At 55.0% G+C, this 25301-nt stretch overlaps 1 protein-coding gene across 10 annotated transcripts in view; it reads right to left on the bottom strand.

Annotated features, from left to right (window-relative positions):
- The window catches only part of ATP11A (ATPase phospholipid transporting 11A), a 122447-nt gene that overhangs the window by 13165 nt on the left and 83981 nt on the right, over positions 1 to 25301 (bottom strand). For 9 of the 10 annotated variants that reach the window (XR_006215451.1, XR_006215452.1, XM_042980389.1 and 6 more), the window contains exons 14-25: positions 24450 to 24613; positions 22633 to 22704; positions 21127 to 21200; positions 17259 to 17362; positions 12395 to 12576; positions 10217 to 10468; positions 8590 to 8764; positions 7444 to 7546; positions 7111 to 7256; positions 6563 to 6622; positions 5685 to 5812; positions 3351 to 3486 (exon numbers count right to left, since the gene is read on the bottom strand). Coding sequence is in view for 8 of the 10 variants with exons in the window: in XM_042980389.1 (XP_042836323.1) it covers positions 3351 to 3486; positions 5685 to 5812; positions 6563 to 6622; positions 7111 to 7256; positions 7444 to 7546; positions 8590 to 8764; positions 10217 to 10468; positions 12395 to 12576; positions 17259 to 17362; positions 21127 to 21200; positions 22633 to 22704; positions 24450 to 24613 (1596 nt within the window). In the remaining 2 variants the exon portion in view is untranslated. The remainder of the gene's footprint in view (positions 1 to 3350; positions 3487 to 5684; positions 5813 to 6562; positions 6623 to 7110; positions 7257 to 7443; positions 7547 to 8589; positions 8765 to 10216; positions 10469 to 12394; positions 12577 to 17258; positions 17363 to 21126; positions 21201 to 22632; positions 22705 to 24449; positions 24614 to 25301) is intronic. The other variant, XM_042980401.1, reaches the window with a different exon arrangement.

The raw sequence follows: 25301 nt of genomic DNA, 5'->3' as shown, positions 1-25301 counted from the left end.
CCCCCACACACGGACTCCCTGCCTCTAGCCCGTGTGCAATGTTCACTCACTTGTGTTACAAAGCACTCCAGCCGCGAGGCTCATCTGAGAACAGCCTGCTTGCTGCTCGACAGGAGTAAGTTAATTAGGGTTCAATGTTCTCGTCGGTGGGACCAGAAGGAGAAATGATTTCGGTTCACGTATCGGTGTAGAAAATGCTCCGCAAGTGAATTTTTTAAAAAAAAGTTATTGATGACTGTTTCCTCAATACTACACGTGATTTATAAATGTTCCCACGGAACGGTGTACATCTTACAAAGGGTCCTCACCTACCAACAGCCAACGGAAAGGGGCTTCTGAGAGGTAACACCATGAGATGCATTCCAACCATGGAGGGTGTGTGGCCAGAGATGCGCATTACCATCACCAAACCTCTGCTGCCCAAGGACCAAGGGCATCATCAGTCACCAGAGATGGCCCCTCGATGCACGTGGGTTGTTCAGGTTTATGTGAATTACCATAGAACCAGGCTATCTATGATACCTCTTCAGTCTTGTGGGTGATCTAACCCTCTTACCTCCAAAGCAAACAAGAATTTAAGAAAACCATCTCAAACCAGGAAAGCTCCATCTGGAGATAAAGAGGCACAAGGGGGTCCAGAACTGGAACAGCAGACGCTTAACCTCGGCCTTGTGCTTATGTGGAGTGGCCTTGGCCATTCCAGCCCCCTGGGGACCCCGTCCTCCTAGTAATGCAGGATGGAGATGTGTACCCCGGGCCCCTTGCAGAGAGGCCCCACTCATGACCGAGGACGCCGTGATTATACCATCGCGCTCCCACAGCTCTGGTCTTGGCTCCCCACCATCTACACAGAACTACTGAATGGCAAAAGTTCACCTCTCAAATGTGTAACTGCGGACAAACACCTCATGTTACAGACCTTGTCTGGCACTATTGGCCCTGTGGGCTGGTTCATAGTTTCCCCAGGCTTCTGAGCGGCTTTTCGTAGGACGAGACTTCCATTACGTGGTTGAACCTTTGTCCCAACGGGCCAGCAAGCGCGGCCGAGGGCGGGCCCGGGAAGCTCTGAGCCAGTGAGAGGCAAGGCACCTGCTGTGCTGATCCGGGATGGAGTGGTGGGGACAACCACGCTTTCTGTTTTCGTCTCTCTTTCTGTCCTTGTTTCAAGTCGAACGAGCAGCACTGTGCACTAACGGATGGCTGAGCAGAGGTGTGCCCGTGGTAGTGGGGGACATAAAGGCACTGCGGGAAAGCCCCGGCCTGGGAGTCAGCTTCCAGGCTCCGGGGGGTTCAAGGCCCCTGAGGACACAGGAACCACGCAACTGACCATGGCAGCATGAGCAGCCGCCATGGAACTGACCACAGTGGCACTAGCAGCCACCATGGAACTGACCCACGGAAATGACCACGGCGGCACAAGCAGCTGCCACGGAACTGACCACGGCGGCATGAGCAGCCGCCATGGAACTGACCCACGGTGGCATGAGCAGCTGCCATGGAAATGACCCACAGAACACACCCATGGAGGCACGAGCAGCTGCCACGGAACTGACCACAGCAGCACGAGCAACCGCCACAGAATTGACCCGCGGCTGCATGAGCAGCTGCTGTAGGGAGGTTTGGTTGGAAGCACATCAGGGCTCAGGGATTTGAGCATGAGGAGGGGACACTGCCCAGGCCTCACCAGGGACCTGCAGCTCAAGGCCATGCCCATTAACCAACAGGTACCAGGCTGCACACGTCTTTTTGTGTGTGTCCATTGCCCACTGAAATCTCTCCGACCGTGCTGCCTAGGAGGCACCTATCGCTCTAAGCCCCATCGAGACGAGGGCAGCTGGGCATAGCACGAACAAAGTAACGCCTAAGTCTTGCGCAAACACCCTGGTTTGAGTGCTCGTGTGTGTGTGTGTTCCTGTGTCTGATCTCTAGCCCCCTCCATGTTAACGCCAAGCAAACATAGTGGCACTGGGTGAGGGGCCTTCTCGTGGGACCCACAGGCTGCCTCAGTCCTGGCATCTCTGAGTTCTTCCTAAGATACGTGCAACACACTTCCTTAGGGCCCAGCCTGCGAGGAAGCATTGTAGAGATGCCAGGGAATGAGGACAGCTCCGTAACTACGCTGTGGCCCAGTGATGTCCAACAGTTATTCGCGTGAACTGAGACAACAAATTCTAGAAAAGCATAAGGTTTCAGAAGAGCGAAATCAGACATTTAAAAATCTCTCAAGATTGATTTAGTAAAAACTTGATCTGAGCTACGATGAGAGGTAAGGAGAAGGAAAAAACAGATCAGTCACCAGGGAGGGGACAAGTGGGCACAGTGGGCAGGGAGGGTGCACTCCTGAAGGAACGAACCAGAAACAAAGTGGGGAGGAGGCCCAGGTACTCAGCTGAGGAGGGTCTGCCCCGGACACCACCACTGGGGCCAATGCGGCCACCAGACCTGGGAGGTGCTACGGTGGGGATGGCCCTGAGGGCATCCACGCGCCCCGGTGCGCCCCCCATGCGTCCCTGAGGCCCGGGTCTGCCACACTTACAGCAATGTCCCCACCGCGCCTCCCGGGCCTGGGACGGTGCCTCACACTTACGCGAAGTTTGGACATATAAAATCAACTTAAAGAGTGTCACTGAGTCGGCCGGCAGCCGTGACACGGACCCCCCATCCCCCACCGACCTGGGAGGAAACACCACGTACAAAGGACCAAATGCAGACACACCGGCCTGACGCGGCTCCAGCCCCGAACTGGAAGCCAGCAGCAGCTAACACCATTTCTACCGACAAAGCACACAGAAGAAGTCACATTTCAAAATATTTCGAGAAATATTTTATTTTTAGCGCACTCCAAAACATACAGACAAACCCACAGTTTCTTACCATGTGTGTGTTGGTGGTCATTATCTGAGAGTGGGGAGGGAAGCGAGTGGCAGAAAGAAAAAAAGCAAAGATACCAATAAAACAACCCCCAGAGATGATGCGAACACCCAGAGCCGAGCGGCCACTAGAAAACGCTAACTCCTCACCGCGAGGGGAACAGGTCCTTAGGTGCGCATGTGGGAAAACACAGTACACTGTGTCAACTACAGAATTAATCCCCAAAGGAAATAAGAGGTGCCGGCACGACTGGATTAGCGCTGGATTCGCAGCTAATGGGACGTGCAGATTACACTGGGTCTGATCTCGGAGGGGGCTTCCCACAAGGGCAGCGCTCCGCAGAGCCCAGCATGGCCTGACGTGCCACAACCCTGGAGCGACTTGGTGGAGGGGTGCCCGAATGCCAGGAACCCCACCGCTACACTGACCCGTGCCCGCCTGAGTCCCCAGCAGCCAGCAAGATGCGGCTCTGCACTCACCTGCCCGTTGCTGGTCACTGTTGTGTTTTCAAACATGAAGTAAGCACCAAAGAAAAACACCAGGGCATCAAACACTCCCAGGAACGTCCAATAAATGAACACGCGCCAGCGAAGGAGTGCATTCTTGGCGATATCTCTGTGTGAGCAAACAGAGGAGAACGCGTTTCAGGAGAACCAGACTCACATAATGACTGGGCCACCCCAGGCTCTGTAGGGACCATCTGTCCAGAAGGCCCCCCTGTGTCACCGGACTGTCCCAGGCTGCACAGCCAGCGGGCTCAGCCAAGCTATGAAACTGGGTTATGGGGTAGCGGGCCCAGCGCCAGGGTCCGGGTCTGGCTGTGGTCGCCCTGCCTGCGCAGGTCTTTCCCCATCTGCCTGACACCCTGTGCAGCTACAGAAGGGCTGCATACACGCTGTGACCTCCCAGAGCCTTCTGGGTGAGTCCGGGGGGTGGGGGTGGGGGGGCCTGTCTTCCCAGCTGGGTGGGTCTGGGGGCCGTGTCCTCCCAGCTGGGTGGGGGGGGGGGTGGCCTCCCCTCCCAGGGGCTGCCACAAATGTGCCAGTCACATGCTTCATGCACGCCAGCTGCCTGCTGCCAGTCCCTGGTCCCCTTGCCCCATACCACGCCTGGTTCCAGAAAGGGCTTGGGGCAGCTACAGTCTGAGCCTGCTGCACCAGAAACAGCGTCAAGTCTCAGTGAATGGAGCAAACACACTGAGGTGGTGTGGGACCACCCGGACAGTGTCCCCATGTGACCTGATACGAACGACGGACATTTGGTTTCCTCTCTCCAGGTAGATGCTGACGTGTCTAAGAGCAGAGTAATGCTCACACTGTGCTCGTGAAAGGGAGGGACCCAGGACACGAGGCCCATGCACGTTCCTATGACACACGGGCTGCGGGTGTCAAGTCTGCAGCACATTTCTTGGTGCAACTCTCACACCTGTTACGTCCTAAGAGACCGGCAGCAGGGTCCCCCGGACACCTAACTCAACATCTTCTGTTCCCTCAATGTCCTCCTCTACCACAACACGTGTACGGTGAGCTCCACACTCGCTTTTGTATCGGCCACAGTCATGGTCATGATCTGGGGCTCTGATACTTCAAGATCCCGTACCACGGCTGACACTCTGACAAAGGCTGAGAGGCTGGCAGGCAGGCCGTCTTGCACGGAGTGGACACAGGAATCACACGTGTGTGCGTGCTCACACATGTGCTCACGCACACAAATGCACACCAGGATCACTGGGGCAGCCGGCAAGATGCTGGATGGTGCTAGTGCCCAGTGGCCTCTGTGACACGTCAGACTTTAACTGCCAGGGAAACCAGACAAAGGCTCACAGAACCTGAGTGCTCTTAAAACTACACATGGATCTAAAATGATCTCATAGAAGAAGTTTAATTTAAAAACCCACAAGAACACTGACACTGAGTCTGCCAACAATGTTGGAGTACAGCTCCAACAAAGAAGAAAAACATCTTTTCCTTATTATTAAAAAATAGTTTTTAAGCAAAAAAGAGCACTGTGAGATCAAATCTGTTAACTTTTCTTTTTATCTCGCTGAACAGAACATACCTGGATTTTTAAAAAATTTTTTCTAATGTTTGCTTATCTTTGAGAGACACAGAGTATGAGCAGGGGAGGGGAAGAGAGAGAGGGAGACACAGAATCCGAAGCAGGCTCCAGGATCTGAACTGTCAGCACAGAGCCCGACGTGGGACTCGAACTCACCGACTGTGAGATCATGTCCTGAGCCGAAGTCAGATGCTCAACCGATTGAGCCACCCAGGTGCCCCCATTTTTTTAGTTTCTTCTTTTTTTTTAATTTTTAAAAATGTTTTTATTTATTTTTGAGACAGAGAGAGACAGAGCATCAGCAGGGGAGGGGCAGAGAAAGAGGGAGACACAGAATCCAAAGCAGGCTCTAGGCTCTGAGCTGTCAGCACAGAGCCCAACGCGGGGCTCGAACCCATGAACTGTGAGATCATGACATGAGCCAAAGTCAGACACTTAACTAACTGAGCCACCTAGACGCCCCAGAACATACATGGCTTTTTAAAGGATAATTTAGGCTATAAACGCACTGGGGTCACGAGGGGAAAGAAGTCATCCCGGCTCCTTCCGGAACTGCTGAGAAACAGGTGAGGTACAAACTGACTTACTATGCACGTTTCAAACGCACCACGAACCCTCTACCTAAATCGGAAGCACGTCCACTTCAGGTACGTCGCCTTTCTCCTGCCAGGGCTCCCAGTGCAGCGAGTGTAGCTGCTGAGGCTGGTGCTGCTGGTGGCTAAGTGCTATGTGGCACCTGTCCCGGGGGCTCGTACCTGTACAGGGAAGGGTCCCTCCTGAGCGTGTCTATGCTGACGTGCTGCTCCATCAGGCTGTACAGGAGAATTGGGAGGGACGTAAAGCTGATGTTGTACAGGGTCAGGTAGGCAGTGTCATACAACGTCTGCGGGAAGGACAAAGTCACACTGAGAACAACACCCTGGGCCTCTCGACAAACTTTTCTGACGGTTTTTCAATTTGCAAACACCCAGAGACACGAGCATTCTAGAATGCACACAGAGCCATGCTTCTGCAGCTACAGACAGTCGGACGCTTGCCAACCCTTCCTGATGTCAACTGTCGTGTTAAAACCACGGGTGACCCAGGCCTGACCGGGACCCACCCCACTCAGCCACCGCAAGGTGTTGCTTAAAAGTTGGCAATTTTGGTGGCCATCTTTAAGCTTCAATCCTCCCCATCCCAGTCCCTCCGCTGGAAACAAGTGATGGAAAGGGGGTAGCCAAGGGGCTGCTGCTCTCCTTGGCCAGGCGAGACGGCCTCCAGCCGGCACACCTGAGTGTGCAGATGTCGATGGTGGGGCACCTGGGAGAGGGTCTCAGATGCCGACTGTGTCCTCTCAGGGCAGAAAGTTAGGGCTTTTGTGGACGGTGAGCATGGGTGGGGCACATCGCTGGCAGGCCGGCACAGCCACTGGGCCACCACGGCTCCTGAACCCGCCACAGGGTGCTGCACTGCTGACCAGCTCCCCCTGAGGCCTGCTCACCCCTGTGGCCTGCTCACCCCCTGTGGCCTGCTCCCCCTGTAGCCTGTTCCTCCCCTGTGGCCTGCTCCCCCGCTACAGTCTGCTCACCCCTGCAGCCACCCCCACGGGGAGGGAGGTACAGCCCATCTGACCTCAGGCAGTTGGACTCACCTGTTGTGAAAACCCACAGAAGAACTGGTATAAAAACTGAGGGAAAATGAAGCAGACGTTCTGAAAGGGAAGCCACATCCCGGTTAGTTCAGTGGCAGCCATGAGAGGCTCTCCCTCCTAAGCCATCCACGTACTGAACCTTCCCTGCAGGCAGTGACCCAGGGCGCCCTGTACTCTCACGAGACGGGTGAGGGCTTCTGAAGCCTACTCTTATTTTCAGGGCACAAAGCACATGTTCTGGTCCCTCTGTTAACAGAAACGTGAAGGGAAACTGGTTGCAGAGGAAGGAGAAAGCAACATGGGCGTGAGTATGACCAGGGCCGAGTCCAAGCACAAGACGAGGACTCGTGCAAGGACGTCCTCCTCACGGCCACGTACAAGCGCACGTTACCGGTTCCACGCTCGATCTGTGCGCACGGGTGAGTGCCGCTTCCTCCTTAGAAGCAGGGTCAGCGTCAGACCCTGTCAGACCGTCCCCGTGGTCCCTGTAGCACCTGACAGCCACACACTGCCCCGTGTGGGTGACCCGGCACAGGAGCCCTTCCTACCTTGTAGAAGAAGTATTGCACGAGCTCAGATATCCTGATGTAATATAAATGCCCGTGAACAAGCAGCATCTTCTTCAAGTGCTTAAACTTCGGAATGGCGTAGTCACTGTTCCTTGCGGCCTGGCGGCCTTCCTTCCCAATGACACCTGCCAGAGAAAATGCTGTCTCAGCACCACGATGGAAAACAGTGTGGAGCGAAACAAGGCGCAAGCGAACACGGGCCAGGAGACGCCCCGCACCACACGGCACCCTGTCCCTGAGCCCTGGTCCCACCTCCGGCCCCTCCCGCCTCACCGGCCAGGCATACGGGGCTGGGGCACACGGGCAGCTCACCTATGCCCACGTGGGCCTCCAGGATCATGCTGACGTCATTGGCACCGTCTCCGATGGCTAAAGTGATAGGGTGCTCTTTTGAAAGTTTGATTAATTTAACAATCTGGAAAAAAAACAGAGGCAGAATTTATCTTCTCTGTTTTCTGTGTGAGTCATTCACTAACTAGACAGAAATAACGCAGATGTAAAGTTACATAAGGAGAAGGAAGCGACGATCTGGCTCGAGTGCACAGAGCAGTTCAATCTGTTTTCTCCACAGGGGATGAAATCCCTTTCGTGTTGGGCAGAACTAAGTAAAGACAAGGCAGCTGAAGTGGGGTTACGAGGAAATAACGTGGGAAAGGCTGAAGACGGAAACAGGAAGTAAATCCAGTAGTTCCTGGTTCCTGCTACATGTGCAGCTTTAAACATATGGGATGCGATAAACTTGTAGGAAAAACCTAAAGGTTACATCCTGTTGGATGATATAGCCGTTCCAAGCTATCTGGTATCCAGCATCGATTTCTCACAGATAGGCTGCTTCTGATGCTATTTTCATTGTCAAAGTTGTTGTGTGTGCAAATCCAATCTGGCAGTTCGATGCAATTAATAATTTTAAGTGCGTAGGCCATTTTTCTGTAATCTTTCTCTCCATTTATGTGTTTCAGAGCAGTGGTTCAAGTAGACCAAAAATGATAAGGAGTAACATGTGGAGCCTGTTCAGATTCTGTGTCTCCCTCTTCCTCTGCCCCTCCCCTGCTCACGCTCTCTCAAAAATAAATGAATGTTAAAAAATTTTGTTTAAATAATAATGTGGGGGAGGGAATACTTTCGGCTAAAATGTGATTTTGTTGTACAATAATACTATAGAGGCACTTGGGTGGCTCAGTTGGTTAAGCATCCGACTTCGGCTCAGGTCACAATCTCGTAGTTTATGGGTTTGAACCCCGGGTCGGGCTCTGTGCTGACAGCTCAGAGCCTGGAACCTGCTTCAGATTCTGTGTTTCCCTCTCTCCCTGCCCTCCCCTGCTTGTGTTCTCTCTGTCTCTCCCTCAAAAATAAGTAAACATTAAAAAAAGATACCCCACCCCCCATCACAAATCAGAGCTGGCTGGAACCAGCAGCTCCTGGCGCTGACCCCCACCCCAGCGGCTGTTGGGGCCGCACCTGGGCCTTCTGCAGGGGCGCCATGCGACAGCAGAGCACGGCACTGCAGTTCCGGCAGATCTCAAGGAAGAGCTCCCGGTAGTTCCCACAGCTCCCGTCCTCCCTGGGCTTCATGATCAGAGACAGCGCAGCTCCATCAATGATGAGACCGTGGTCCTGCATGTCCGCCGAGAGTCTGTTTAATCACACAAACCAGAGACGTGACTCAGTAGCTAGGTCCATAGATTCTACCAGACTACGTCAGTTTTCTGAATATCTACAGAGGTTATAAATTGATGATCGAAGGATCAAGAAAGTGGTAATCCGGTTTTACCAGCAGCCTCTAGAGTACCAGACATGAAGCCCTTGAGCACATTTTAAAGTTGGGTTTCAATTAAACATTCTCACGCCCCCTAGGCAGAGCAAACAACGAGTTCTCACTGTGGTTTCACATGCCTGTTCCAACACTTTTCCACAACAAACGGAGAGTGCACATCTCGTGGCCGGCACAGGCCAGTGTTTATCCCCAAAGCCGCACTACGGCAGCGGGGCCGTGGCCTCACAGCTGACCTCTACGGGCGTCCCGTCTGGAGGACAGGGCTTGGGAGGAGCACAGTCAGAATGGGTCCTTTTGCTAGGTTTCCACGTTACGAGAACACCCCCATTCCCCCCAGAGGGGGACCCACAGACCAGGTGGAGGGAAACATCTTTGCTCTGCTTCTGAATCATTTAACATTTGTAGGTGACGAGAGCTTTACTACATTAATGACAACCTAACAGGACTCAGATGCCCTCTGACCGCAGATCATGGGTCTGACACCAGCAAGGACAGCGTGGGTTAAGACGTGAATAAAATGCTGAGCATCCTTGGAAAAAACAACTCTCAGGTATATCCTGTTTTCTCTTAGCAAACAAGCATGCATTATTAACATTTCTCTCTTCGCTCCGGCAGATGCCCTGAGGAATCCACAATACAGCCCCCGAGTGGCTTACAGGCAGATGAGAACCATCCCACCCCAGTGGTTTACAATCAGGCCCTTCTGCACCCTTGAGCAGAAGTTTGAAAGTGAACACACACACACTCACAGACACACACACACACACACACAGACACACCCGTGGACACAGAGAGACACACTCAGCCATGGAAATACACAGAGACATACTCTCAGACACACACGCTCACAGACGCATTCACACACACACTCACACACTCATACACACATGGACACGTACACAGACACACTCAGACATGGATACACAAAGACATACACACAGACGCGTACTCACAGACACACAGACACACCCGTGGACACAGAGAGACACACCCAGACATGGATACACACACACAGACATACAGACACACACACATGGACACACACACAGACACACTCAGACATGGATACACACAGACACACACACAGATGTGCACTCAGACACACACACACACACACACACACACACACACACACACACCCCTCTTCTGCAGAAAGACACGTCACAGCTGCTATGAAGAACTAGCCTTGGCCTCATCCTGCTGTTCACGGTGACCACACGAACGTGTGATGATGCCCAGGGACAGACCCACGCGGTCCACAGGGGCACCGAAGCCGGGCCCTGCTAGTGGAGGGGACAGGGCACCGCCTACCCTGAGAAGTTGTCCCTGGTTAAGCTCCCACTGTGGCGCAGGACGGTCTTGCTCAGCTCAAACAGGACGTCGTGCAGACTCTGCTCCTCTATCTTTTTGGTGGTGAGCTCAAGCAGCTGTGTGTTCCTCCTGAACAGCTTGCAGGCGTAGCAGGTGGCGGCCGCCGTCTCCATCTTGTCCCCAGTGAGGACCCAGACTTTGATCCCCGCCTTCTGCAGAGCCTCGATGGTATCGGCAGCTTTCTCCTGGAGCCTGAGCAAAGACGAGACCCGCAATTGTGTGTGTGACAAAGGCAAATTGAAGCCGAGAGTTTCAGACTTGCGACCCGTGAAGCTATCTTTGTCGGCCCAAAACTAAGAAGCATCAGGCCGCTAGCTTGTCATCTTACCAGGAAGGGCCAGATAAGTGGATATCTTTTGCCAGGAGAGCACTTCCTAACTCCCAAGACAAACACCCATGGCGTATCAAGTTAAGTGTCTGTCGTGCACAATCCCCATCAGGTAAGCTGGCACTGTCTAGCTGGGACTTCCCGCTTACAGAGGGCTTAATCAATTACAAGAAGGACCATAACCACCAACAAAGTCTTGACCAGGAAAAACGGGGTCAGGAAAAGAGGTGGTCAGTAAGTGTCACGGTCTTTTCCTTTGGGGTGAACTTGGAATTCTGCCACTGGTCATGCTGGAGCCTCTAAGCAACGTGTGATACCGACAATGCCAGCAGGGGATCCTCCATGATTAACCCCCTTCTAAGCGAAAACCCAGAGCGCACAGGGTTTACACGATGTGCACAAGGTTGCACGGCTCTGACCACATCGGTCAGGATCTTGCTGGGCCTGGAGGCCTGGTTTCAAAGCCACATCTGCCTTATCTGGGCCCCGCCATTCTTCCCAGATTTTAGAGTCTGGGCTTTCGACGGGCATATGAAGTAGTGTGCCGTGACCCTGTCCAGCACTGGATGAAAAGGGCAGACAGGATTCTAACTGGAGTGACCGGATTACACCGGGGGTAAGCTTCCCTGCTAAGGCCTCTAGCCTATCCAACCTCAGCAGCCCAGAAACAAGAGAAAACATCTCTAATTTCTTTGGTTTTCAAAATAGTTGGTCAGGGTTTCTAGGGAAATGATTTGCAACTGAATATCACTTCAAAGCCACTGGCGCCCACCGGCCCCTGGGCATCTACTCTGTTTTCAAGGTCCCGACTCCCCAGAGTTACTCTGCTCCCTGGACCCTCATGAGGGTCTGCAGACGCGGCTCCCCCATCCAGACCCTCCTCTCCCTGTACCTCCGGTCCTGAGCACAAGCTACGTTTCCTGTGTTGGTGCCTGAGGCCCTGGTCTGGCCGGAGTCAGGGAAGGAGTTACAGACACAAAATCAAAGCCAGACACATCCCCCAACACCCTGTCAAGATTGGGAAGTCACTGAGTGCTCGTTAAAGACACTAGGAATTGTAGGTTTCCAGTGAGGACTTAAATTTGGGTCCATTTATACCTTAAAGACTTTGAAACTTTATGGGACGTAAACTTCCAAGAAATGCCCGCAAAGTTTCTGCTTAATCCTGTAAATGAGGTATTTTTTCTTTTCCTCTCCTGCCAGTCTCTCAAGTCACAATAGCAAGAGATGCCCACGTGTCCGTGCGCGAGGCCTGAGCTTACCTCAGCCTCATCACAGAGCAGTGGCGGCTGAGAAGCCCTTCCTTCCGAGTACGGGAAAGTACGTGGTTGGCAATCTCACCAGTTATTGGTAGTGGTTTCTGCAATATTCTACTCCATTGTTTTAAATTTCTTCAATCAGAAATGACAAATACACTGTGTTCGTTAAGATCTAAAATGTGTCACTTGAACTTGGAAAGGACTAGTGACAAATTAGGAAAAGAATTAGTTACTGATGGACTCTACAGAATAATTTAAAAATGATCCCCTCTCTTGACTATCCCTGACATCATGTGAAATGCCAACTCGTCCCTCAGGCCAAGTGTGACTTTCAGGGTCCTTATTCATGTAATTACAACGTGGTCCAGTCACGACCTCCCAGTGACACCACCCCAAGGCCTGCCTGTCCCAATGTGGACACATGTCCCCATGAGGATATCAGGTGCAATGGCCCGTCCCCTGAGCGTCCATGGGCCCTGATGCCACAGCACACACAGCCACCTTCTCCTGAAGACACAGCGTGTCCACTACCTGTCCTCAACAGCCGTGGCACCAAGCAGAATGAGGTCTTTCTCTATTTGCTCGTAGGCCTCTGCCAACTTCTTTTCACGATCCTGAAGGGCCACCTTCGCGGCCTGCAGCAGTGTGCAAACACCTTCATATTCTTCGGGGATCAGCCTTTTGTAGGCAACGCACAGAGTTCGAAGTCCCTCCTGTGGGATACAACGCAGCCTTTATTGCTGAAACGCTGTCTTCTAGTAGCTCTCCCAGTACCCCCTCCCTCTAATTAGAAGAACTATCAGCCAGCCCTCAAAGGGATCAGTCACTTACAGCTGAACTGCATCCCCGTTAAACACAGACAATCATCACAGGTTACAAAACTTCAATGTACGCAGGGGAAGGAGGCACACCCACACCCTGGGAAGAGAAGCCTTTCTTCTTTTATTTCGACAAATGAAGAGTTAAACTTTTTTCAGAACGTGATTTGCAATTTTATTTTATTGTAAATATCAAGTGATTTTTCTAAAGCAACAGTTTTTACACAGGGGAGTTTGTGACACAGACTTAGCACCCACTGAAGGAAAAAATGCTCAGTTATTTATCGAACCTCATGGGTCCACAGGACAGAGAAACAGAATCTGAGACAGTGGGTTTACTGTGATGGTAAGTCTGGGTGTCACCACACAGAACACATGCCAGCAGCCAGCAAGGCTCAGTCGGTGCCTGAAGGGCCACACCGATCCCATCAAGCATTGTTTCCTTCTCGTCCAGAGGAAGTGAACCTTCACGAAGGTCTGCCTGATGCTCTGAGGACGACTTCTGGTTGGTCTGTCTGCCTCCTTGTTCTTTCAGCCCCGACTTGCCTAATCCCAGGAAAAGAGCCAGAGTCCTTCTATAATTGGCCCAAATTCTGGCAGAATCCTGGTGTGTAAGATTTTTTAAAAGATTTTCCAGAATATGAGCTCAAGTTGTCCGTCACCACCAGGAAATGCCTCAAGTCTCTAAGACCTTCAAACGTGGCTGAAGGACACACCCACGGAGTGGTCAGCCTCTATCATCCCCAGAATTCTTCAGTGAGTGTGAACTGTAGGCCGAAGATTCCAGGAATAAAACGTTTGTTTGTAAAAGTATACGGTGCTGGTGTCGTAGAGACAGAGTAGAATACCTCTCCGGAGGCCTCCAGCTAAGTACTGCTGACACCCCAGACACTACAAAACAACACAGATATACGAGCAAAGCCAGACAGATGCACTACGAGAAAATTAAAGAACCACGTCTTACAAACACAGATGCAAAAACCCTCCACAAAGTACCAGCAAGATGAATCCAAGAGCACACCCAGAGGCCTATGCCTCAGGACCAAGTGGGATTTACCCCCGGAGGCAAGGATTCAGCACAGGAGTGTCCATCCGGTGACACATATTCACATATCTCAGTAGAATGGAAGCAACCACCCTCACGGCCTCCAACTTTAGAACTAGAAGGTGGTGCCTGTGTGCCGTGGACACTGCTCGGCTCGCACAGGGACCAGGTGCCGACACACCAGAAAGGCACACTCAGTACCGTTCTATTTACATCACACTCCTAATGATGAAAGCCGCAGATGGCAGACAGACCGAGGTTGGCAGGGCCTGGAAGGGGCCTCGGAAGGGTAGCTGGGCCTGGAAGGGGCCGGGAAGGGGCGGCTGGCCCGGGAAGGGGCGGCTGGCCTGGGAAGGGGCTGGGAAGGGGCGACTGGGCCTGGAAGGGGCCGGGAAGGGGAGACTGGGCCTGGAAGGGGCCAGGAAGGGGCAGCTGCGCCTGGAAGGGGCTGGGGAGGGGCGACTGGGCCTGGAAGGGGGCCAGGAATGGGCGATTGGGCCTGGAAGGGGCCAGGAAGGGGTGGCTGGGCCAGGAAGGGGCCGGGAAGGGGCAGCGGGGCCTGGAAGGGGCACTGGGCCTGAAAGGGGCTAGGAAGGGACTGGGAAGGAGCTGGGAAGGGGCGGCTGGGCCTGGAAGGGGTATCGAAAGGGCAGCTGGGCCTGGAAGGAGTGATGGGCCTGGAAGGGGCCGGGAAGGGGCCGGGAAGGGGCTGGGAAGGGGCGACTGGGCCTGGAAGGGGCCGTGAAGGGGCATCTGGGCCTGGTAGGGGCAGCTGGCCTGGGTAAGGGGCAGTGTGGCTCTGCACCCCTGCGCAGTGGGCCAGGAAGCTGCTCAAGTGACATAATGACCAACGGTTTGGACCAACGCCTGTCCCCGGGCTCCAATACCACACTCCAGTTCGGGAAGATTTGAAGAAATGGGGCGCTGGGGAGGGCACAGGGCACCCTCCACACTGTCTCCACGGCCCCCTGGGACTCCACATTATTTCAACGACACACCAGAAAGGCACACAAATGCCTTTCTGTGCATAGAGTCACAAATGCAGTGGCCCTATAGGTGCCTCCACTCAGGCCTGGACAGTAGGGGGGTTCCTGGGACATTGACCATGGCAGCCCCTCGAGTCTGCAGAGGACCTGTGAGCATGTGAGGGGACCCCTAGTGCCAGGAACAAACGGTCAGGTCAAGGGGCAGAACAGTCCTAGAAGCCAGGCTGGAGACCCCAGTCCACAGGGCACCACTGGACAGGACAGTGGTGCCCTGGACCCACCTGATGCGTGCTAAAGCCGTCATCTGAACAGGGTGAGCCTCTTCCAGAACAAATCCGTGCCCGGTGGGAACATAGGGTGACCCCGCACCTAACAAGGCAGCGTCCTCAGGCCGGGTCCTGTCAAAGGCCATCAGCACATGCAAAGGGGCAGAGAGCACTACCCACAACGAGGACATTAAGCACTCAACTGAGGTGAAGCAAAGCCGGCAGCAAGGTCAAAACTAGGAGAAGCCCGTCAGACAGCCACTATGACCGTGTAACAGACGGCAGCAAGTTACACACAGATACCCATGGAACAAAGGCCTGACATCTGAGAAATCTCCGGGCAGGAATGGCGGCTGATGAAACCCTGCTTGAGATGTGAGTGGGCGCGAAGACGGGATGACAGAAACTACCCACGACGAGGGAGAAGACGGTTTAAAAACAAGAGAGCTGGGGAGCCCTGGAGCAGCCAGGGAGTCCCAGCTGGAGTCCTGGGAAGGCAGTGGCAGAAGAAACACCCGAAGACACACTGGCTAGGAAATTCCCCAACCTGATTAAGAAACCCGTGAACCCACAGACCCAGTGCCTGGAGCAGCCTGAGCACAAAACAGGGTCACTGCGTCAGAGCAGGTTGGGACCGCCTGACTGACCACGCCATCAGAAGAGGAGATAGATACAGAGAACAGAAACGGGGACAGCGGCCTCCCGGAGCGACAGGGAACACGCATCCGTCCCAAGACACAACACGGCTGTTTCCACAATGGCCCCAAATGGGGAGAAGCTGCCCGTGTGTGGAGAGGGAAGTTGGGAAGCCATGCCCGCCACGCTGCCAGGGACGGTGGCTGTGGGCGCAGACAGCACGGTCCTGACGCGCCCAGGGGGAGAGTCCAGCACCATCTGAAGGCGGTCGTGAGATGCAGGTGGCCTGGCGCAACCTTAACGCCAGAGGTGAGGCTACGAGGGAAGGACCATGACATCCACGCTGTGGGCACCGCTTCAGGGGAGGAGCCAGGGCCACGATGATTCCCACAAGGAACCGCTGTCTTGAGGTCGGGGGTTTCCGAGGCGCACTGAGCCGCTGTTTCGGTGGAGCGCACGGGATTCTGGCCCGTGGGCCCCCTCCCCCTGAAAGAAGGGGGGCTTGGACGGCAGACCCCAGAAGGGCGGGAGTACCACCAAATCAGCATCCTGGGTGCAGAGAAAACTGTGCGCGCAGAGCCAGTCCTGTTTGATGGCTGTGCCCAGGAGCGCAGCCATCTGTCGTGGGAACAAGGCCTCCCGCCACTTCAGACTTGGTGCCAAAGTGACCCGCTGCCCCTTGGGGTGACCGGCACACCTGTACCAACACACGTCGCCCCAGAGTCAGGTGTACATGCGCCCTCGGGAGCTGGACAGAAACACAAACAGGATCCTCGCCTCTGGGCAGCGACATGGCTCAGCCTTCTCAAACCTGCAGCTTACCGCCAGATTCCTGCTGGTTGGCGTAGTTGCCTTGTTCGGCCGGCAGGCGTTAGGAGGCACCTGCACGGGAACCTGAAGGTGGAGTCGCGCACTCGGACGGCAGTGCTCAGCCAGGCGGGCATGCCCAGGGCACAGAGGCACCTCCCGGTCACGGACACGTCCGATGCTATGACATCCAGTTTGATAAACGTGGACACTTGCGTGAGCACCGTGGAACGTTTATGACGTTACTTGTGAAGTGGAGGTGGCGTTGAAGACTCAGGACCCGTTCTCCAAGGTTACCGGGGCCCAAACTCCGTGGTTTAGCGATTCTTACATGTCATGTTCTGTGGGTTGCAGCAGTGGGGACAAAGCCCTGGCTGAGGGTTTGCAGGTGGTCTCAAGGACACACACGCTCCTGCTTGTTCTGCTGTCCTCCGTGGGGCGGGCCGTGCGCGGTGGGAGCAGGCAGAGCAACCCCCTTCAGAACGAGACGCAGGGGGAACCACGCAGGAGAACCACAAAGGAAAGTATCAGCACGAGTTTTAAAGCGAATCACCAGAAATCCTCAGGATGCCAACATAGTCACCACAGATGTGCTTAAATCCTGACCGCCCCCCGACACCGCTAGCCCCACCTCACAACAAAAACAAGCCGCAGCCTGCCCAGTCAGGTGCCGGGGGGGGGGGGGGGCAGTGGTGGCGGGCACCCAGGTCAGCAGCACCGCCAGGTTTCTACTCCGTCGAAGGCACATGCGGGACAGAACAGGATGCTGGCAGCCAGCTTCCGCCCCCCCCCCCAACCCCAGCGTGGGACAACTGTGCAGCCCTCCACCCAGCTCACCACCGCGTTGCGCTCCACTCTGGAACGGATCTGGTCAACTTTGCCTTCTATCACGCGGGGAAATATTGAAGAGTCTGCTCCTTTGCAAAACAGATAGATTTCTCCTACAAAATGAGAAAAAAAAAGACACTTAATCACAACGCAGAGAAGACTAGACTCTTTTTCACATTTGCTTTTGTTAAGAAACAAAAATAGGGACGCAAGTGCTGAGACATCGTAGGGATTTCCCAAGACCCGTGAACACGCGCCGTCGGAGAAGCTGAAGCCACGTGCTACAACGCAGCCTCTGTGCCTCCCGGCAGGATGGGCCACCACTGTCACTGCCCTCTGTCTGGTTCGGCCTGGCCAGGTGGGCATCCTGCTGTCCTTCACGTCACCAAGACCACAGGGACATCTGTTGTGAAATGCCCCCCACACATCAATGTCCCCACCGTGCACACCCTGGTGCTGAGACACATGCTTCCCTGCCCTTGAGATAAACCGATTTCCTCTTCCAGGGAAGCAGAGAAGCTCTCCAGCCAAGATGAAGAGATCAACGACACAGAAGTGCCGCTCTGATCAACAGGCCCCTGGCACCCAGGGGCTCTTTCTTTTCCAGCCACGAATCTCCTGGCCCGAAAAACCACGCAGCACACAGCTAGGCCAGCTTTGTCTGCATGCGGCTCCTGAAACACCGTGAGGTCAGTCCATGACAGCGGCGGCGGCCATGACTGGTATTGTCTCCGTCACCCGCCTTTAGACAGGAAGCGCAGACATCCTGGCCTGGGGCTGGTCTCGGAATTCCTAGACACTGGCGGCCCTCAGGGGAAACCAAGTCCAGAGGTACCAGGAGGGGCGGCCACTGCTCCTGGGGGGGCAGCTGAGAAAGGGCCGTGGGGAGGGCACACCCCTGGGGCGACGGCTAGTGAGACCGCTTGGCTGGACAGCATGGGAACCTGGATGAGGGCACCTGAGCTCAGCTGTGGCATTCGGAGCCCAGCTAGGTTCATCCCCTTGATGCCAGAGAGGACTCCCTCCTGCACACAGAGCGAAAACATGTAAAATAGCACAATTCACAGGCGTCTGGGTGGCTCACTCAGTTGAGTGTCTGACTTCAGCTCAGGTCACGATCTCACGGTTCGTGGGTTCAAGCCCCACGTCGCCTGCAGCCTGCTTTGGGTTCTGTGTCTCCCTCTCTCTCTGTCCCTCCCCCACCCATGCTTTCTCTCTCTCTCTCTCAAAAATAGACATTAAAACCCCCCCTAAAACACAGCACAATTTATGCTCACCAAAGCCCTGAAACTAAAGCTAAAGTCAGCCTACAGCCAGAAAAGATGGTGTCTGGTGACACATGGAGCTGGGCAGGGCCACACGGGGCAGGGAGCCAGATCCCCAGGACATGCCCACCAACTGTGTGGGTTCTTATCACGAGCCGGGAAGAGTGGGGCCTGGGCTGGCCCCACAACCAGCCCGGGGGCAGAACCCATTCCTGACTCCAGACATGACTTCCAGCCAATCGTGCAAGTTGTCAGACATGGTTCACGGCAATAATGCTAGTCGAAACGACATAATGATGTGTTCCCGCTTTTTTCCAGAAAAATCATGATGACTCAAGGCACTGGCTCGGGAGTGGCTTAAATTTCCCACTGTCTTAACTTGTCAATCGCTCGACACATTCCACCAGGGATGTGTTTGGCCTTGGGGCTTGGTTACCGACAGCCCCCGACATGAAAATGACCGGAGTGTGAATCAAACTTTAACCTGCAAAAAAGCAGGAGCAGGCAGCACGTGGAACCACCCCTGGATCCTGCTCTTGCAAGTTTGTCCACGAGCAGGAAGAACCCAGTGGAGTGAACGCACAGTGAGGCACCCGCAGCACAGTGAGCATGTCCATGGCCCCGGGAGGAAGCCCACGCCGTTAACTGGCCGGGGGGCTACGGTCCCCCAAACCCGTTAGGTGTAAAACCAGTGCAATTAGCGTTCTCTCCAGGGATGCGTTACTACCCAAAGAACAGTTCATTTAATTAATTATTCAAACTTCTCTTGAAACAAGTTGGCACAGAGGCTGGTGCACATGGCACGTGGCCTGTCCTCGTGAGCCTGCAGTCCCGCAGGGGACCCTGGAGGACAGGCAGATGTCGTCCCAGGGAAGTGGCTGTTGTCAGGGAGTGAACGCCCCGGACGAAAATTGTTCATGTGACTCAGCTCCTTCCCGAGCTTTGGGGATGGGCCTTTGAAGGGAGGTGGCAGCTGTCGAGGACTCCACAGTGCACCTGCCAGGAGCACGTACGGGCACGTGGCTCAGGAAGAAGCGCAGACGGGGCAGGAGCTGTGAGAAGTCACACTTCTCTTCCTGCGGTGAGGTCATGCCTGCCGGCTCCCTAATTGCCTTCCAGGTGGGATGCAGCCACGACACTTCACATTCCCGTGGGGACACCACGTGGTGAAGGACTGAGGATGTCATGTCCCAGAGTCCCACGCCATTGTTCTGGGGTGTTCTGACAGGCTCCAGCCCTGGAGAAGGTGCTCCAACCGCTGGGGGGAGCCGCCCACCCCGCATGCCCCACACACCTGAGCGTGTCTGTTGACACTGTGGGCGAGTGCTTCCCACACCCTGCTGACCCCAGTGCCAAAATCCATTTTGACACATTATGAATAGTGCTCATGTTATTCACGCCCTGTGACACCTGGTGCCAAGACTCATTGGCGGAGCCCTGCCAGTCCTCCTTGTTGACAACTGGCTCAGGGGCACGGGGACCATGCAGGGACAGTGCCCAGAGCTGCCAAGTGCCTTCCCCAGGCTCATCATCCAGCACCCTGGGAAGCGACTCGTGGGGTCCTGCCAAAAGACGCGTCCCGGCAACCTCACACCGTCCTTTGTGGCCTAAGGAGGAAAACTAGTCATTGCCAGTCCCATCAGAAGATGGTCACAACAGTCCTATTGAGGTACTCCCCACACGAGGTCCTCCCGTGAGCGTCAGGACACTGGCTGACACAAAATTCCCCAATGTGCCTTCAGATCAGTGTGTCAGGCTCAGAGTCTGGTTCCAGGGTCATGGCTGTGTTTCGCTGCCAACCAGGCAACTTTCCAAAGAGATACGCAGCCTGGCACCACCTAGTTTTACCCTTTACAAAAAGGAGTAAGATCCCACATCTTTTGACAAGAGGCCATTCTGAAACTGCGATTGCGTTGAGAGCACTGAATTAAGCAGCGTCTACCGAGTGGTCCAGAGCAGGGCAGTGGTGCGTACCCTGCTGAGGTGAGCAGGGGTTCGGTCTTCAGGATGTTCACAGTTGGCTGGTGAGAAGACAACAACTCCCCCGACAGAGGCAACCAGGGAAGGCTTCCTGCAAGGCAGCCGTGGGGCTGCCCTCAGAGAAGCGCAAGTGAACAAGGGGGCCCCCAGGGGGAAAGGTGCCTCTGGGGAGGGGCCCCCAGGTGGAAAATGTGCACGTCCAGGGTTGGCTGGGGGCTGACAACTGGGAAGGCAGCTCGGGAGCCAGGGCTTGGCCACCGGAGGAGGGGCCGCGCCACCAGCAAGATACCCTCGGGGCCCTTTAGGACTGATGTGCCGCAGATTAGGAGGCGGGGGCTGCAGGTGGGAGACCCTAGGCTGCCGGTGAGGGGGCTGCCAGGAAGGAGAGGAGACCTCATAGGAGTTGCTGGTCAAGGGTAAACATCAGGCTTTCTTGTGCCAGCAGAGGTGCCAGGAGGAGGGCCGGGCACCTGGGGCGTGAGGAGATACGGGACCTACAGTGGGTTCGGCAACTTTTTGTTTTAAAGAGAACGAATGAACGCTTAAGTCCTCGAGCTCCTACAGGATGTGAGCATCAGAATAAACCCGCTACGATGTGCAGTTGAGGAAATGGAAGAAAAAAACATTTCTACCTGTAGCAGATCTGACAATCACACTCATTCTCCTTCTTACGGAGTCAAAACTCAAGATTTCCAGCAATTCAAACCTGAAAAAGAGATTAAAAGTTGGTTTTGACATGCACCTTGCCCCATGAGTCCTGTGAGCCTAAGTAATCACAGGCCTCTGCTCAGCAGGACATCCAGGGTGTCCTCTGCCGCATCCAGAGAGCCCTCCCTGCATGCCTGCCCTGTCCCCTGTCCCTCCCGGCCAGGCTGCTCCTTCATGGAGTCGGGACCCACGAGTGGGGGACTCTGCTCCTCAGAGCTGGCACAACACCGCCAAGGCCAGGCTCCCGTGTGCTCACCACCAGGACATACGCACGGGACCCTCCCAACCCGAGCCCAAGTTGTAGGTGCCCAGGGAGTCCGTTCCCCAAACAAAAGGCACATTCACTTTTCTGGATTCTGAACACAGACACGCAGACACTATCAGAGCTTCCAACCCAGGACAATAAACCAGGGTCCTTTCAGTTAATAAGAATCATTTAAAAAACAAAGAAAACCAATATTTAATTGGCTTGTAGTCTTATCATCAGAAGACCACGATCTCTGCTGGCATTTGAAATACCAAAGGTAATTCAGCAACCCCAGACACCGTCTCTGGAGACTCCTCAGGGTCCAGAGACCCCAGCTGCAGCTTATGGGGGTGGGGAGGGCAAGCTGTAGGAGAACCCCTCTGCGGAAGCCCACCTGCCACCTCGGAGGGAGCCAGGATGGCAGGCAGGGCCCCGGGAGCCCCCAGTGCTGCGGGCACAAGCCCCCTGTGCCAACACAGGACCCGCGGCCAGCCCAGAGCGGTCAGGGGTACACTGCTTATGCTGACCCGAGGGTTTATTTTGCTCAAGGGAACGTTAAAATTCGGGGGATTCTGAGGCCGTCAACACCCAGTGTCACATTCTTTGCCACCTGTCCTTCCCCGTGCCCATCACCGCATGTTCGTGTTTATAAAGGAGACCAGCAGCCCCGAGTCAAGACTCAAGACACGCCCTCTGTCTCTGGGACAAGGCATCTCAGAACAACACGGCCACCAACCCTGAGCACATGTGGTCACTGAAGACAGAACGGGAAGCACCAGCACCCACCGCGTCCTTGCTCAGACTGTCTTCGGCAGGCCACGGGGTCCCACAGCCCGGGGGCTGGTGCTGTGTGAACACGGGACCACTGTGGCCACTCCCTGTGGCAGACAGGCAGGCAGGCAGGCAGACAGTGGCTGGGAGAGTGTCAGAATGTGTTAGAAGCTGAGGGCACTCTCGTGCTAAAGCCTGATGTCAGGCGGCTCGTGGCAGACCCTCCGGACGCTGCAGCACTGGCCGGCCTCCACTCTGGCCGTCCACTCCTAAACTCCCTGCCAGTGGGCGACGGTCCTGGGTTCTCCAGAGAAGAAGGGGAGGCAGGCGTGGGAGCAGGACAGAGGGTCTGGGTTTTCCCCGGGAAAGCCGTCGTGTGGAGGAGTCCTTTCCCCCAGCGTGCGGCCCTCACCTCTCCACGCCGTTCTCCCTGTTCAGTATCTCCATGTAGTTCTCCTTCAGCCGCAGATACGTGAAGCCGAGTCTGCAAAGAAGCGCACAAGTGCGGAGCTTAGCCAGAGTCCCCAGGTTCCTCCTCTACACGTTACTTAAGTTTGGGGAAAGCGTTCTTTTCAAGAAAGAAATACTTCTGGCAAAACTGCATTGCAGAGTTAGGAAGTTATCACAGTCACGTATTCACCATCTCAAGAAATTCTCTGAGAGCCAACAGCCTTGTGACTTATCGTGCCCTTGTACTGGTGTTAATGGGTGTCAGGAGGACAGGAGCAGGTGTGTGGACCGGCCCGTGGGTGGCGACCCCTTTCTGCCCACTGATCAGTGGGCTGTTTAGCCACGGCAGCCATGTCACAATCACAAGGATCCCGGGACACGGTGTCTCCAGAACGACCCTCTCAGTTTACTGATGAGGAAACTACAGCCCAGAGCAAGCAGTCAGTCAACAAGCCCGCAGAGCGTGTAACCTGTAACACCCCTCCTCTGCCAGCCTGAGAGCCACCAGTGTGCCAGGTACTATGGTGCAGAGAGAGGGGTGTGGCTTCTGTGCACCAGGAGCCGAGACATGGGGACGTGAAACCGCCACCTGAACACAGCCGGTGGCCACGATGATGCCAGGGCGCCACAGGACCATGGGAACAGGGTGTCCACTTGCCCCAGCAGCGTGTCTACAGTGACCGGCAGGAAAGCCCGTCCTGACTTCTAATGTGACTGCACAAGCTTTCCCTTCTGAGCCCTCGTGTCCAAGGAGAGAGCTCCTCTGCACGTGTGTGAATTTGCACATTTGATCAGGGTCCCGCTGACACAACTTACATGCCTGAAGTCACCACTCAAACTGCACAGGGAAAATGCATGAGTTGGGGTGTCTGGGTGGTTCAGTTGGTTGAGCATCTGACTCTTGGTTTCTGCTCAGGTCATGATCTCATGGTTTTGAGTCCAAGCCCCACATCGGGCTCTGCACTGACAGTGTGGCGTCAACCTGGGATTCTCTCTCTCTCTGTATCCCTCCCCCACTTGCTCTCTCTCTCTCTCTCTCTCTCTCTCTCTCTCTTTCTCTCTCCCTCTCTCAAAATAAATGATGCAAAGTTAAAAAAGAAAAAGAAAAACGCATGAGTCAACAATGCACAGGTTCCAAGCAGATGAGAGTGTTCAACGCCCTTTCGTTACTGGCAGCGAAGAGGGACGATGGGCCCCGGCATTAACTCAGTAGCCATAGGCTGCGGGAACTGGGGAAACATCTCCCTGACATGGCTCTGGAATAAAGGATTCTTCCCCATGTTTGCTCAGAATGCCATCTGTGGAAGGCCACGTCCTGAGGCAGCTAGAACTCCCAGTAGGAGGGTGTGGGTGGCGGAAGGCACACAGACCTCACACAACAGCAAACAAAGTGAACTACGAAGACAGCCCCACACCCTATGCTGTGTGACACTGCCCAAGTTGCTTGACATCCCTGGGCACCAATTCTTTAGGACAGAGAAGACTGGCCATAAAATGCATCTAAGACTGTATCTTCGACAGAAGTTAGAAGGGGAACCATGCATCTAAGACAGTGGTAATGACCAGCAGCAGGGGGGCTGACGGCGGCAGGCTGTGTGCAGAAGGGACCGTCCTCCACCAACAGAGATGGGGGGCACTGGGGCGTGAGGGCACTGCCTGTCTAGCCCCCTTCCCCCACAGCACGGGACTGCGTCGGGACACGCCGGTACGAGCCGCGGTCGGGGCGGATCGCACAGCATGGACCTCGGGCACCAGACCCGCCCGCGCCCGGACACGTACCTCTGGATACCTTCAACTAGGGCCACCTCGTCGGGAGAGGACGAGATGTACACACAGGACTTCCCTGAGTCTGGTGACTTCCTGGGTCCATCCACGTCATCGTCATCCTTCACCTGGATTGTGTGGCACAGGCACAGGGCCCGGAAAAACAGCTCTTCTCGCTCCTGTCAAAGTGCAGCACAAGACCCCACACGTCTATGCTGACGCAGCTCAGAGCACATGGCGAATCGACAATGAAGCAGGGTGGGCACCCTTCAGGGGTTCGGAGGGGTTAGTGTCCCCTCTGGTGCTTAAGGGTGGGGTGTGTGTGGCTTCTCTTCATTCTCCAGCACTTCTGAGTAAGAAGGGGAGGAGACAGGGTCAAGGTCGCAGGCAGTGAACTCGGCGGGCCAAACCTCTGCGAGCCTGTGTGCCCTGAGGATTCCCGACCACTTCCTGGGGGCCCTGGGGTGCGGCTGAGGCAGAAGGGTGCCAAGAGGGCACCGAGCCGGTGGCACACCTCACGATGACCACAGACCCCGGGCCCTCCCTCTGAGACTCTGCGGGGAAGGCGCAGTCCCCAGGTGGAAACTGTCAGAGGCACACGTGGCAGGAGGTGGGGGGGCACTTGGTCACGACAGGCCGTCACTGTGCAGCCTGCTAAGGTGAGCTGTGTGACCCTGCACAGAGCTCTGCAGTCACCAAGGTTTCGGGAATGGTCTCCTCACTGACCATGGTGACCGCGGTGAGGGTCACAACACCTCCCAGAGATGCTGAGATCTGGAGCCACAGCACATGGGTATGTGTGCGTGTGTGCCTGTGAGATTGTGTGTGTGTGTGTGTGCGTGCACGTGCTAGACTGTAGCTTGTGTA

This window comes from Panthera tigris, chromosome A1, assembly GCF_018350195.1.
Source record: "Panthera tigris isolate Pti1 chromosome A1, P.tigris_Pti1_mat1.1, whole genome shotgun sequence".
NCBI classification, from domain to species: domain Eukaryota; kingdom Metazoa; phylum Chordata; class Mammalia; order Carnivora; family Felidae; genus Panthera; species Panthera tigris.
This window is presented reverse-complemented; position numbering and strand designations above follow the sequence as displayed.